At 45.6% G+C, this 14741-nt stretch overlaps 1 protein-coding gene across 1 annotated transcript; it reads right to left on the reverse strand.

Moving 5' to 3' along the window:
• Nucleotides 1–2064: 2064 nt before the first annotated feature.
• lrp13 (low-density lipoprotein receptor related-protein 13) lies at nucleotides 2065–13115 on the reverse strand. The gene is made up of 19 exons (XM_023836561.1): nucleotides 12979–13115; nucleotides 12479–12649; nucleotides 11850–12062; nucleotides 11346–11572; nucleotides 10980–11109; nucleotides 10263–10456; nucleotides 9667–9850; nucleotides 9248–9460; nucleotides 8847–9027; nucleotides 8511–8712; nucleotides 8222–8386; nucleotides 6995–7195; nucleotides 5759–6281; nucleotides 5452–5574; nucleotides 4994–5101; nucleotides 3311–3544; nucleotides 2846–3179; nucleotides 2453–2561; nucleotides 2065–2149 (listed from the first exon to the last, which is right to left on the reverse strand). Exons 1-19 carry the CDS (start codon nucleotides 13034–13036, stop codon nucleotides 2126–2128), a joined length of 3594 nt encoding a protein of 1197 aa, XP_023692329.1. The 5' UTR covers nucleotides 13037–13115; the 3' UTR covers nucleotides 2065–2125.
• Nucleotides 13116–14741: the final 1626 nt, after the last annotated feature.

Here is a 14741-nt window from a genome sequence, read left to right on the forward strand (position 1 = left end):
GTCCCAAAAATCTGTCACTTTGGATAAAATCATCTGCTTAATGAAAAGCAGACCACAGCTCAGTATTTACAAAAAAAAAAAAAAAAATGTAAGGGGGGGGGGCATATTTTTTCCTTTCTATGCTGTTTTATCACTGATATTTATCAGTTATTTTTCCCATCCAGACTAAACACACACGTTTAATGGACCTTAAATCATCTCATGTAATTAATCAGATCAGAGCCCATTTTGAACTGGACTTTCTTGGTATGCCAGTTGCCATATTTAAAGTTACATTTTATATTTACATTTATTTAGTGGATGCTCCAAAGCAACATACCAGTGAGTTCATCAAACAATGATTCCGTTATTCAGACTTTATGTGAAACTTAGATATACTCACTTTCACTAAGATAGAGAATAAAATGTGGCAGTGCCTTTATCTAGAAAGTAATCTACATCAGCATTTGTTATAATTGTACACTAGCCCAAGACAATATCCACTATTTGGATTCCATGGTTTAAAGGGAAGCTTTAATTTTCCTGGCAGTTCTTACAGGCTGCCTCTGCCTTTAATGTTTGCATGAAGCCTATACGACTACTCATCAAAGTAATATTTAAGCATTTTCAAGCCATTTTAAGCATCATAAACATGTTTGGTTATGCTGTTACCATGTAATCACTGGCTGTTGCAGCGTTTTTTGCTTTGACCAGCACAATCTGAGGTAAACCATTATTGCTCGTGTCCCAGAAGTCATCATGACCATAAGTCGTCGTAAACACCAAGAATGTGAGCATTATATTCCAGAATAAGCAAAAGCCACAAAATCAACCCTATTGTTTCACTGATTTACTCATTTACTTTTCAGAAATAACAATAACTAAAATCACAGCGCCTTTATTTTCCCTTCAATATTTGCTTATTTGGCACAAAAAATGCAAGTGATTAAATGTAAGTAAATTTAAGAACTCAATCCCTAACCTTTCTTTAGGGTTAGTTGATGACACAGTAGTAAGAAAGCAGGGCCTATGATCAAAGACCAGTGGGTTCATCTCCTTGCTATTTGTGACTGGTTCCCAAGAGACGAGCCGACCATAATGAAACATTGGGACTTGTTCAGATTGGACGTACGGGTGAAATCCTCAACATAAGCAATTTCAAAAATGACATTTCAATGCTAGTGCTGAAACTTCAACTATCAAGCCCAAATACATTAGTGGCTTATAACTGCAATAAAAATCTATTTGTTGGTCTCCGAAGGAGTCAGATCAATAGCTCAGGTCAACATTCTGCTGGAACCTCAAAGTTGCCTTCATGTTTGTTCCACCACACTACATCTATAGCTTTGTAAGACACAGCTGAATCCCTGCAGTCATTTCCTTGCCAGTGCTGGGCAGGTACAGTAGCTAGAGCTTACAGCGATTTATTCATAGCAGCAGGCATTTGGACCCTCCAGCACAGCCACTCGTGTCAGTACAATAAACACTCTCTGAACCAGGCTGTATCAACTCATTAGGGACAAGTGTGTATTTCATCCTACATAGAGCAGAGGGCTGCTTGACCACTAAATGAAATGTTTGAGAAGATGAAGTCATGTATGAGCAGAGCCAAAAACCTGCCCTGATTAACAAGTCCACCCTTGTGCATCACTGGCAGGTGAAAAAGAAAAAGCTATTACACTTTAAATGAAAATTCAGTGGTTATCCTGAATGAGTTTCTTGCCATCTCAGTATCCTGCCGTTTTCATAAGTGGTTGGTTGATTAGGTACATAGATACATGGATGTAAAGCAATGCTGCTTAATACGGAGACCAAGGACCACTGCCACAGCAGTGAGTTTAGCGCTGTAAAATGTATTATTGTATAGAAGTTAAGCAAACCCTAGTTGGTCACCATTAAACTGGTCAGGATAGCAGGGCAGTTAACTAGTCAAATATTTTGCATGGAAGGATCAGTAGAGGGGCCAGAGATTAGATTTTGTTTAACAGATACAATACTGTACATATTCTGCCAATGGTACCTTTAGCTCTGCTTGGGTATAACATTATGAACCATTTGTATAGAATCACACTCAGGGAACATGCACAAGTTCAATGAGCATTTATTTCAGGTACAGAAGGGCTGTTGGCATTCTGTGAAGGTGTGGTCAATGTTCCGGGGAAACAGGCTCCTGTAACCCACAAAGAAAACAGGTGGTGATTATATCAACAGTCACCGTGGTACCAGGGCCACATGATCACATGGCATTTCAGTATTTTAGGCATGCTACTAATCTGCTTACCAAACCGTGGGCTAAAGTTCATACAACACCAAAAATCTTATCCGCTATCAAACGTTCACACCTGTTATCTGAAGCCCTGGTGATCATTGCCCATGTGCCATACGAATCGCAATGTGACAGCACACAGCTGTAGCGTTAATGAAAAGTGTGACAAGAATGATCACTGGAGCAAAAGTCTGAAGAGGCAGTTACCTCAGGGCTGTGCGCCTCTGGGGGGGAGGCAGAGGCCTGTGCTGGGGGTCCCTCTACCCGAGCCACCATCTCCGTCTGGGGGGCCGCCATGGTGACGACCCTCTCTCTCCTGTAGGCATGAGGCAGGTCCAGGCAAACAAACCAAGAGCAGAGAGGTTACAGATGGAGACCCTTGTAGGGAGGACTGAACAGGGGTTACTTTGCAATGTCACAGTTTTTGGCCAATCAAAACTATTCCATTTCACAACCTTTTACTTTGCAATGAAATTCAAAAAAAAAAGTGCTTGTATGGGCTGGATCAGAAGTCTACAGCTGAATGCCACTGAGGAAGGTTTGGATCTTAAGGATCATGCCCACAGTGACTCCAGCCCATCACACCTACATAAAGCTCACCTTTTGCCTGCTGCCTTCCTCCTCCTGATGACAAACAGGGCCGCGACGGCAACGACGACCACAGCGGCCAAGGCGCCGCCAGCATAGGTGATCAGCGGCTGGACCGACGGAGCGCCATCCTCGCAGAACGTTCCTTGAAAGCCTGAGTGGCACTCGCAGGCGGTGCCACCGTCCGGCACACTCACGCATTTGCCACGCCCACCACACAGCCTCTCGTCACATGACTCTGCTTCCAGCTCGCGCTGCAAGAGGTCGTCAAGGGACGTGGGGACGGCAGAGCTGGGAGCGCTGAAGGAGGGTCGGGGACCTCTGGGTCTCAACAGGTCAACGGTACCTGTTAGTGAGTGGGGGGGGTATTTCAATAGGTCAAGGCTCTACGAGTCGGCTAGAAAAAAATCACTTAATCTTAATTCAGCCATAAGGGCCACCCAGAATCATGCATGCGTCTCTGGACAGGGGTCTTACAGTTTTCATCCGAGTGGTCCGGACAGTCCGGATGACCATCACAGAACTTTATGGTGGGGAGACAGGTTTGGCCATCCAGGCATGCCTTGGAGTCAGGAGGGCAGGGGTGTCCAGCCACACAGTGGGACTCGTTGGCCAAGTGATGGCCTTCCACACAGCGGCACGTCCGACCGCCAGGAAATGCCAGACACAGGTGACCACATTCCCCGTTCCTATTGGAGCACAGATTGCTTCCTGAGGGTACAGAGGGACAGACTTCAGAAACTATAACACTTCAGTTACACCTGAAGCAGTTTCTGAAGAGGGTTCTTGCATATTAGGTGCCTTGTTCTAATGCCAACAGATCAAAGTCAGTATTCATTATCACTTGAACCGCTGTTTCCCGACACCAGTGAACAAACTAACCTCCAACTTGTAGTACTTTGGTATTTGCAGCCCATTTATTTTGCGCTGATGTGCCGTTAGTGTTAACCAAGGATGCACCAATACCTGCATCAGGTATCGGGTCGATACTGCGCCCACACGCCCACACACTCGTACTCATAAAAAATGTCCAATACCACTTAATATTAAAACTCAAAGCCAAGACATTTTCTACTGCCCAAATCGGACTTCGGCATGTAGTGAGACGCATCAACCAGAAACATTTGGGACGGATAAAGGCAGAGAACAGACACTGGCAATTTGGCGAGTATCTGCGATAAGGGACGACAGAAGTAAAGCAGACTGACTGTAGGATGTGTTCTGCTAAAGGGTCAAGAGGAGAAAGGGACAGTACACCATGTAACAAGCAGTTTGATCAAACATCTGAAGACACCGTAGTGCAGAGTACATGGAGTTTGCTAATGCTAGCAGAAAAAGACCAAACTTTAGCACAAATTCTGGAGATGCGAGAGAAAATGAAACAAGCATTAGTTATTTAATGTTAGATATAACCAACACTTCAGGTTCAAATCACCAATATAAGTACACCTGCGTGTGTGCTTCAACATGCTTTCAGACTCACTCATGCAAGAAAACGTGTCAAATCTATATTCAATTATGAATATGAAATTAGCTACAGCAACAGCACTGGGAGATTGCAAACCATACAAACTATTTACAAGGTAATAAAAATAGTACATGCATGCAAGTATGCATGTGCGAAAATTGTCTAATTGAAAATCTCACTCCAAGCCAGCTGACCAAAGGTTGGCAACCCTGTGTTTTGTTTGAAAACACTGTTCAGCTGAAGCGGCTTATTGTGTTTGCATTGTTTTTATAAATGTCGGGGTAACATCACCTATGTCACATCTCTTTTCTAAATAAGACCGCCCATACCCAACTGTGATAATGATTAAAAGTAATCAGGTCTTTTGGCATTTTAAATCAAGGCTTTTACTAGCAGTGTGGGAACAAGATAAGTTTCACAAGATTGATCTAATCAAAAACTTATGGGTTTTACAGCATTTTTGAGGTGACAGTAGCTGCTGCTGTGAGGATTACCAGCTGTCCCATTGTTTCCTGATAGGTGAGCAGCCAACACGATGGCCCATTAACAAAAGCGGAAGGTGCGATACGCCGAAGTACGTCGCTGCTGGTGTTCGAGGTCCTAGCAGTTCTAGTGTTAATGTCATTTGCACTCCAGTTAATTCTGATCAAGTGAACACCAGAAGATTGTTAATCAGGTAAATCCAGTCTTACCTTCTTGAACATTCTTGCTATAGGCTTTCAAATCAACAATGTTAGCCTTCACTTCGAACCACAGCTGCTTGGCCAGTGTGCCGTCACTGAACCAAACCTTCGTGGTATCTGAGAGATGAGAACACAGCCTCTTACCCTTTGGGAAGAAAGTCCGCTGCCTACAAACCCTCTGCTATACTAGGACTACAAATCCCACCACCTCCATGTTCAGTGCTGCTACCCCATCTTATTTTAGGTACATTTCCTGTTTTATCCCTATAGGTCATTTTTTTGGAGGTAGGGGGCCCATTTGTGAATAAATCTGTACAGACATCCTTCCAATATTCCAAAACTGGAACCACAGAAACCTTGTCAGAATATAATGATATGTTTGGACATAAAGGCATTTTAGGGATTCTGCCTGGTCGGTCAGGACCATTGCACAATAGGCCAGTGAAGGGTGGCGGTTTATACGATACCATTGACTGTGACCCAGAAGAGCACACTATCACTGCAAGCCAGGGCATCAATCAATCTGCCACCGGTTTCAAACTCCTTGTATCCAGAACCATCAATGCCAATGGAACTGATGACTCCTGCACCTAGAAGTTAATAACATTAAGGATTCACAGCATCCATGCACAAACATCCTGACAAAGCCATCTACACCAATAGCTTGTCTCATGTACCATACGGTTAATTAACAGGACTATAGAAAAATGCAACTCCATGCAAAGATCGTTTAGCATCATGAAACACTGAAAGGTAGATGACCAACCAGCTCACCAGTGTTAGCCCAGTATAGTCTGGACCCATCAGGAGAGAAGGTCAGAGAGCAGGGATTCTGGGCCTTCTGCCAGAGCAGGCTGCGGTTTCTCCCATCCATGTAGGCACACTCAACCCGTGCCAGGTCACTGAAGCAGATCTGGCCAGCTGGGGGGTGCAGGGCAACCGCACTGGGGGCCGTCAGGTCATCCAGCAGCACAGCTGTGTATGCTCCAGAGCCCGAGGTGACGTGCAGGCCTGGCTGCTCACGGCTGCACCAGTACAGGTTGAGGGTGATGTGGTCAACAGCCATTGCGATCACCACATCATCCCCATGCAACTTAACAACCGCATGACTGTGTTGCAGGTTCCCCTCTTGCAGCCTGAACACCTCTACGCTCCCCCGTCCTGCGTCCGCAACATACAGGCTGTGGTTCCACTGCACGTACGCCAACGCCGTGGCTTCGTCGATGCCAGGTAATGCCAACACATGGTGGTCAGGCCAGTTCTGCCCCACCACAGTGCCCAGGCTCTGCAGGTATACCTACAGGAGGACAGGCACATGGCCACAGAGGCTGAGAACGAGGCAATCAGGGAACAGACCGGGGAGACTGCAGACCGAGCAGTGTCATTTAGTCACGGATCCAAGCATGCAGCGTCTCATTCAGTCTGAAAAATCCCAGGGTGAACAAGTAATTTCACCTAATGTGCAAGTAACTTCTGATTGGGCGAGGCACCCATTTTAAAATTCAGCCATGATTTGACACTCCTGGAATAACAGGTAGGAATGGTGTCCAACTTTGCTGGCAGAACAAAATTCACATAACACTCAACTGACTTTTCCCCATTGCGGTTTCAATACATTGCAGGGCCAGCACAAATAGGAATTCTGGGAGTTTTGAGAAAAGCCAGACATGCAAAAGGATGCAGTGTTTATGGCAGTCTCGTGTGATCTCGCAGTGATCATCTCACAGCATAAATTTTGCATCGATCACCAAGGGGTCGGAAAAAATTTTTGGCAGTCCCCCCCCACCAGTATCAGGGGGGCTGTGCCCCAAACCCACACAATGTGGAAGGGCCCACTGTACATCATTCTCCAATAACACGTTTTACACATGCAAAAGGAAATTTGTAATCATTACTGCAGCCACCCCTACCTCACATTTCACATAAGTATTAAGTAGTAATCAAATTATTTTGAGCTTGTGATTATGTCCAGAATAGGTCGTTTGTCACCTACAGAGGAGCAGCAGGTACCTGGGTGACAGATGTAGGTGACAGGATGTAGATGAAAGCAGAGTCCTCCAGCTGTGAGCAGGTGAGCCCATCGTGGTCCAGCAGGAAGCCAGAGGGGCAGCGGCACACAGCTCTGGGTCCCGGCGCTAGCAGGCAGAGGTGGGAGCAGCGCAGCTGCAGACACGGGTTTGACGCATCCTCCTGCAGCAGCTTGTGGACGATCTGCTCGGAAAACAGCCACCCTTGCATAACGTGTTTCGACGACCACTTTCCCCAATACCTCAATTCTACACTAAAGCACATCAAAGCTACAAATGTCATTTTTGCAGCCATCCAGTTCCCACACAACCCAAATTCCTAGGAACCTTTTATTAAGATGTGCTGTCAAGTAATGATTAGCATGGTCATTAATTCATAAATAGCACCACTAGGTGGAACACCATCCTCAGACGACTTCTTGTTCTGCTTCATTGTTAGTGTCATTCTCAATTAGGTTTTTTTGGCACAGTTACATAGCAGAAACCACCAGGTCTGAAACCTAGGTCTCTTGGGAAACCTTGCTTCCTCAGCCCACTTCTTGATTCTTGACCCAGTCTCATGCCATGTTCCATTTGAACTTGTAACTCGGAACTTCTGAGTTCCTAGTCAGAAATTTCAACTGAAATGCCCCCTGAAGTCGGAATTCCTGCTTGGAAAAACGTCTGAGGAATTTACGTGACCCCAACCTCAGAATTCAAGTTAGCTGCATCCTTTAAATCAACGGAAGTTAAAGCTGTAGTTTTAAACTGTTTTTAGCACTTACATCTTATTTGTGTCATTAAAATCGGTCACACACAGTACTGTCCACCCGCTGTCAGTGGATGCGTTGCTACAGTGTTTTTACACACAAAATACCACATAACAGTATTAAATTGTTTCAATAGCCAAACAATGGCTAACAATTAACCAGGCTAGAACTGGGGCCTATTTCAGAAAGCAGGATTTCTTGCTTAGCTGGATTACTTGTCAGATTTAAGGTAGTCTGGGCTAAATGCAAGCGAACAAAGAAAGGCAATTAAAACTGAATTAAATCCACCAAGATATCCAGCTAAACAAGAAATGCTTTCTGAAACAGATCCCTGGTATTGGCATTCCGACTCGCTGTACCGGAACACTTGAGTGCGGCGTCATTCCCAGGTCTGACTTCCAACTTCCCAGGTAAATGGAACAGTCTTAAACCCTGTGATTCAGGCTTTAGAGCAGACTTACTCTCACTCCTAAGACCTGCCGGTCCTGTTTCAGAAGCGTTTCCCGGTGCTTGCCCGTATGCTTGTTGGCCCTCTGCACAGTTCTCCTCTCAGTGTCAGACCAGTAGACCATGTCTTCAAACACTGCCACCGAGAAAGGTCTGGGCGTCTCAGTCAGCTGCAGAAGCTACAGGCATGGGGCAGAATTAAGGACCAAGTTTCCCGATTTGAAAATTATGCATTTCTAAAAAAATGCCAATGAATGCTGCAACACTACCGGAGAACGACATCACTGGTTTGGCCATCAGTACCTTGATATCCTGTCCATCTAGTGTGGCTGAACCAATGCACCTGAGTTTCTCATCTGTCCAGTAGATCCTCCCACCCAGTGAATCCACAGCTAGACTGCCAGGCCAGCTGAGTTTGTCCCAGACCACAGTCCTCCTCTCTGAGCCGTCCATGCCTGCTCGCTCGATCCGTGGCTCACCACCGATATCGGACCAGAACATCATCCTGCAGGATGAATGATTCACCAGGCCTTATTTGAGCCTACAATGTTATGACCCTTTTCATTTATAATAAAAAAAAAAACATCCATAACACAAGTCAACACCTCTACACTGTGCATTACAGCATCAGACACTCACCCAGTCTCGGGCATCAGTAACAGAAAACGAGGCTGTTCCAGGTCCTCGTCCACAACTATTATGGAGTTCTGGGCTGTAGTTGTGGTGTCAAGCGTCACAGCATGGATCTCACCCCTCTCACCATCGATCCAGTACAGGTTTCGCCCAACCCAATCCACTCCCAAACAGTCTGCCTTGACTCCTGCAGAGTGGATAAACGGCAGTGTCAAGGGGGACAAACAAAAAGCCAACACAACTGTAAAAACAGATTAATATTGCAGAGGGGAATGTCATTTCCAGAGCCTCCAAGTTGAGAGAGAATTACTTAATTGCAACTTTCACTCGGCTGATGGCCGTGATTCTACAAGACCAACGAGCAGTAGAGGCAGGGTGCAAATGATCTGTCACAGCATGAGACGAACCTTTTACGATTGTGCCCTTGTTCCTCTTGTCCAGAGAGTTCCACTTGATGCTGTCGGCTTCCAGGTTGACCCAAAAGATCTTTTGGTCTCGCCAATCATAGTCCACCCACATGATGGCCTTCTTGCTGGTGGTGGGATGGATGTCTAGGCTAGACCTCCGCAGGCCATGCAGGAGCAGCTCGTTCTGCATTGAGGCCAGCAGAAGGGGCTCCCCTATGAAGGTGGAGGGGGTAGAGGAACAAAGGAAACGTTTCTTGGTTCTGCAGGAGGAGGAACGTTCTACTGCTGATGTAGACTTCCATAACAAACCAAGCTATTTAGCACAGATATTACAGCAGTTAGCAATTAGCTAATGCTTCAACTTCAGCAATGCTACCAGCAAAGCAAGACGGTCAAGTACAAAACAAGCTAAACAGCACCTGTTATTTCACACCCATGGTCATCTGCTGCTAGCTGGTAACCCGGGTGACAGTGGCACCTGTAGGAGCCCTCGGTATTCATGCAGATGTGACTACAGGGAGGCTCCGCAGCTTTGCATTCATTGCTGTCCACACAGGTCACCTGATCAGCCAGCAGCTCAAAGCCCACATTGCAGCTGCATCTCTAAAGGATCAGATAGGAAGGAATCATTCAATTATATTGCTCAGCTGATGAACACTGCTGTTGTACAGTCAAGTACTGCTTTCCTGTTTCTTTGTTTTTTTTTTTTACACCCTACCTCTTGGTCTCAATGTCGACATCCCGAAAGCATGGGAATGAGTTAAAATTACTCAACACAAATAGTGACATTACATGAAGATTCGGTCTACTACATGTTTGTGGACATCCCAAAAAACAGGTTTACTGGTAATTCTGGGGAGGAAGGACAAAAAAACCCAACATTTGATTCTCTAAGCTGTGAGAAGCAAAATTCCTTTAATTGCTTACACCAGCAATTCCTTCCATCATTTGCGACGCGCACCGATCGTCACCCGCCACCACACTTCCTCTCACCCCCCCCCTTTTTTGTACTCACCGCACCCTGGGGTGTGTTGTAGCACTTGAAGGCACACTGGGGACTTCCAGGACTGGAGCATGCATCGTTATGGCAGGCCGGGCCCTCGTCAGAGCCATCAACGCAGTCAGTACTCGCATTACACACAGAGGCTGGGTCCACACACTCGCCAGTCCCACACTGGAACTGGTGAGACGGACATCCGGCAGGTGCACCTGGACAAAATCTTGCTTTACATCTGCACAACATTTGTACACTGCAGACCCAGTCCACTATATCCACTTCGCACTTGCAAGACTACTTGGAATGTTCCCAACTTATGTTTTCTGTTCTGACAGGTCATACATCAAAAGAACAAAGTTGGGAGATGCGCATCAGGCTGGGATGGTCGTTTTGCCAAACAGTACAGCACTTTCCCATGGCAGCTATTATATGGCGTGCAGCGCATACGAGAGTGTAGCTCTGTGGGGTGTATGGCTGCCCAAAATGCATGAACATTTACTTAAACATTGGTCATATGTGGGAGCGGTTTTAAGTCACATTGGTTGTACAGACTGCCCGACTTACTAAGGGCCATGCTAGGTTATTTAATACAGTGATCATAGCTATGAAATACTGTAGAACACTATAACCAGATAAGCCCAGCTGGAGTGTCAAAATCAAGAAATTTCTGAAAATTCTTCCTCCAAAGTGAAATGAGATCTTCAGTGTATTGGATTGATGTGGAAAATGCCTCACATCCAGCCTCATCACTGCGGTCACTGCAGTCCACCTCCCTGTCGCAATGCCAGGAGATGGGGATGCACTGGGTTTTTGAAGCACAGGTCCATTGGAACTCCCCACATGTCACTTGAGCCGCTGGACAGTCCTGCAAGGGTGGCATCTTACAATGGTCTGGAACATTCACTCACCACCAAATCAGCATGGTGAAACAAATGCATAAAAGTGCAAATATTTTGGTGACCTCTGAGCATTTAATTCTGTATCTTGTGTGTACAATAACTTCTTCCAGACTGGGTAAGCCATAATAAACATTCATTTTAATGTTGCACAAAAGTGGAGGTACCAACACATGCTCTAACACGGGAATTGCAGCGAGCTCACCTTCTCATCCGACCCATCCTGGCAGTCCTCCTCACCATCACATACCCAGACAGGCAGCAGACACCGGCCGGTATCGGAGCAGCGTTTCTGGCCAGGACAACCCGATGACTGGCAGCCCTTTTCATCCGAGCGGTCATGGCAGTCGGCGTGCCCATCGCAGTGCGCGCTCCCGGAGACGCACTGACCACTGGCGCACTGGAATTCGCCGCTCTCGCACTCTCCATCATCTAGTCAGAACGGGTCCGTTAATATCGCACTGAAAGCAGTTCACCTGTTACAACGACCGACTACTCTAAGTCACCGTAGCATTTTATAGTTTAAATGTAGACTAGTATAGCTGTGCCGTGACATTACGCACGTGCTTTTCCTCCAACACTGCGCAGCTGACCAGATAACGCAGATAAAATTTCCGTCTGTTCCAATATCACAAGTGAATGTAACCTTAAAATAAAAAAAAAAAACACACAATCCGGACAGACAGGAAACAGGCACACCCCCGCCTACCACAGTCCTCCTCGTCTGTCCCATCCAAGCAGTCCCTCTCTCCATCGCAGCGGAAAGACGAGGGGATGCAGCGTGTGTTGTCGCAGCGGACGGCGCATTCATCCGTGGGCTTCCAGCAGTTCTTCTCATCGGAGCGGTCTTGGCACTGGGCTGTCCCGTCACACACCTCGCTCAGCTTAATGCACTTCCTGCCGTGGGCGCACTGGAACTGCTCTGGAAGTGCGTAAATCTTAAATTAAATTAGTGCTGCATGTTCCACCAAAAGCCAGCTGTCCTACATTTAGATACCAAGCAATTTACAGAAATAATTTGCCAATTAATTGTATATGGAGCTGCGAATGCACAGACACGTGTCCTTATCCATCTGGTACAAGTGTTAGAGTGATAGACTAAAGTAATAAAAGTGTTACTTAGGAAAATGGACTTCGTATTCCTTGATCCACATACCTGTGTTTTGTGCACCAAATAATGACTGCGTTTGTTATATTTTAGTGTAGAACCTATATACACACACAACCATTCGGTATCTTGAACTTACACCTGCAGTGCGTGTGGACCTTCCTTGATAACAGACCATTTTTTAAACGAAGTGTTTTACAGGTGAATATATGCAGCCAGCGATCACACACCTGCGTCGCACTGCACAGGGCAGTCGACCTCATCGGAGCCGTCCTTGCAGTCCTTGTCCCCATCGCAAAAGTGGCTGTGGAGCGCGCAGCCGCGGCCGTCCTTGCACGGGAACGAGCCGAAGGGGCATTTCGCCGGGGCTGGGAGCGAGCCATCCGCGGCGCTCAAGGCTACTGGGAAGGTCGTATTACGCACATAAGATTAAATCACCAGCAGGACAAAACAAAGTTGTGAAAGAGTCAACCCAAATAAAGAGCATCTTAGCAACAATTCGTAGAAAAAAAATCCCGTGTTGGAGACTAAACGTTTCCGTTAAAACTGGAAAAGATTTATGATTAGGTCGGCCAAGTACATTATAGCTTTAATGTCCACGTGCATAGAATTTGTAGGTTACGGGTCTCCATTTAATTGGACAACTATTCAAAATCCACAAAGCCTACATTAGCATCTCCTGCATTACAAATTTTAAACACATCGAGCCTGTATAATTAATGCATCTTACCTGCTAAATTTCCACAGCCACATAAAGTTAACAGATTTAAAAACACCAAAAGATCCATGGCCCTGGATAAATTATCAAACAGAATAGCTTATACCCCACTGAGCTTTATAGTTAGGACCCCACGCGATTACTTCTTAATTAGTTACCGGGTGTTTAGGGGGGGTTAGGGTTCAAATTGTGACCTTTTTCTTTAACATCTAAGAATCCATTTAGCGTGTTACGGTTTGAGCAAACGCTCTGAATTGATTTTTAAGTACCCATAGGTACCTGTCGTGTAGCGCTGGTAAATAAATGATATATAGTGTAGTTTTATTTGCGCCGTTGGGAATACCTTCGCTGGTATTTTAAGCAGCTTGTTAATTAACGCTGCTGGCCAGTCTAGTTTCATACACACATTAACAAAGCCAAAGCAAATACTTTCCTACTTCTCTTCCTAAACGTAAAAATATTTCTGTGCGGCATCAGTAAGCGCAGACATAGACGTAAGCTTTTCCAAGTCGAGTTGTCTTAATACGGTATACATCAAAAAGAAAACAAAACAAACAGAATTCTTCGATCTTCCATACACGTATCTAATATGGGGTCATGCAAGACCAGTATATGGTACTAAGCAGCAGCTGACCCCGGGCAGAATGCCAGTCTGTCACAGCGGCGTATACCATGCCAATCCACCAAACTATACACGTCTTCAGGCTATAGCGGTCACCCACGCACATTCCTATGTAGATTTCTTCCTGCACCTCAGAGACATGCATGCCACGTCTAACTGGCACCTCTCCATATCCTGTAGTATATGATTTGCGTCTATGTGTGTGTGTGTGTGTGTGTGTGTGTCTGTCCTGCAACAGACTGACATTACATCCAGGGTGAACTCCAGTCTAGGGCTGCCTGGGATAGGCTCTAGACCTGTGTCTCTCAGTCTGGTCCTCAGGGACCCTCAGACAGTTCATGTTTTTGCTTCCTACCAGCTCCTGGAGGGAGCAAAAATGTGGACTGTATGGGGGTTCCCAACATGACCATGAGCAGAAAAAGCAGTTGGTAAATGCATGGGTAGAATTATGGATTGATGTGGCATCCTAATGCTGTATTCAAAACATTTAACGTCCCATTATGGCACTGTTTATATTTTCTGTATCCTTTTCTGTTGACATCTCATACGTCAAGCAGGCCAGTGAAAGGGGATCGATACCCCTGAGCAATGTGTCTGCATTCTGCTCCCAGCCAGTCATCTTTCTCACCATCTGGTATGCGGGTCTGGTCATTTTAAGAGGGCTGCAAGCTCAGTTGATTATTATGCAGGTAATATGGAGATTAGTTTTGGCCTTGCCATGAAAAGATTTTCAGTTCCCTTTGTAAACTGCTGTACCCTGAAGAATTGCCTATGCAAAAATATCAGGGGTGCAAAGTTAGACAGAAGCTAGGATTCGAACAGGAAGTAAACATTTGTGTACCTGCGGTTTCATGTGTATATTACATGTTGGCCGACAGCTAAATACCTTCAGTATACAGTTTCCATCCCTGTTTCAGCTGCCAAGGAGTTAACTAGTTGTCAGTGAGCTTTCAATGAATGGCCAGGTAGAGGTTTATGTAGTATTGGAGCACACATGGAGTTACACAACATCTTTTTTAAAAAGCAGGAAACTATCAGGACAACTAGGCTATTCAAATCTGCAAAGTGCAATACTGGTACTAGGAAATAATGCATCAATACCATAACCTGTTGTAGTATGAGCTGAATTGAAAAATATAGGTATGAATGGTAT

The sequence above is a fragment of the Paramormyrops kingsleyae genome, chromosome 2 (genome assembly GCF_048594095.1).
Source record: "Paramormyrops kingsleyae isolate MSU_618 chromosome 2, PKINGS_0.4, whole genome shotgun sequence".
In the NCBI taxonomy this organism is placed as follows: Eukaryota; Metazoa; Chordata; class Actinopteri; order Osteoglossiformes; family Mormyridae; genus Paramormyrops; species Paramormyrops kingsleyae.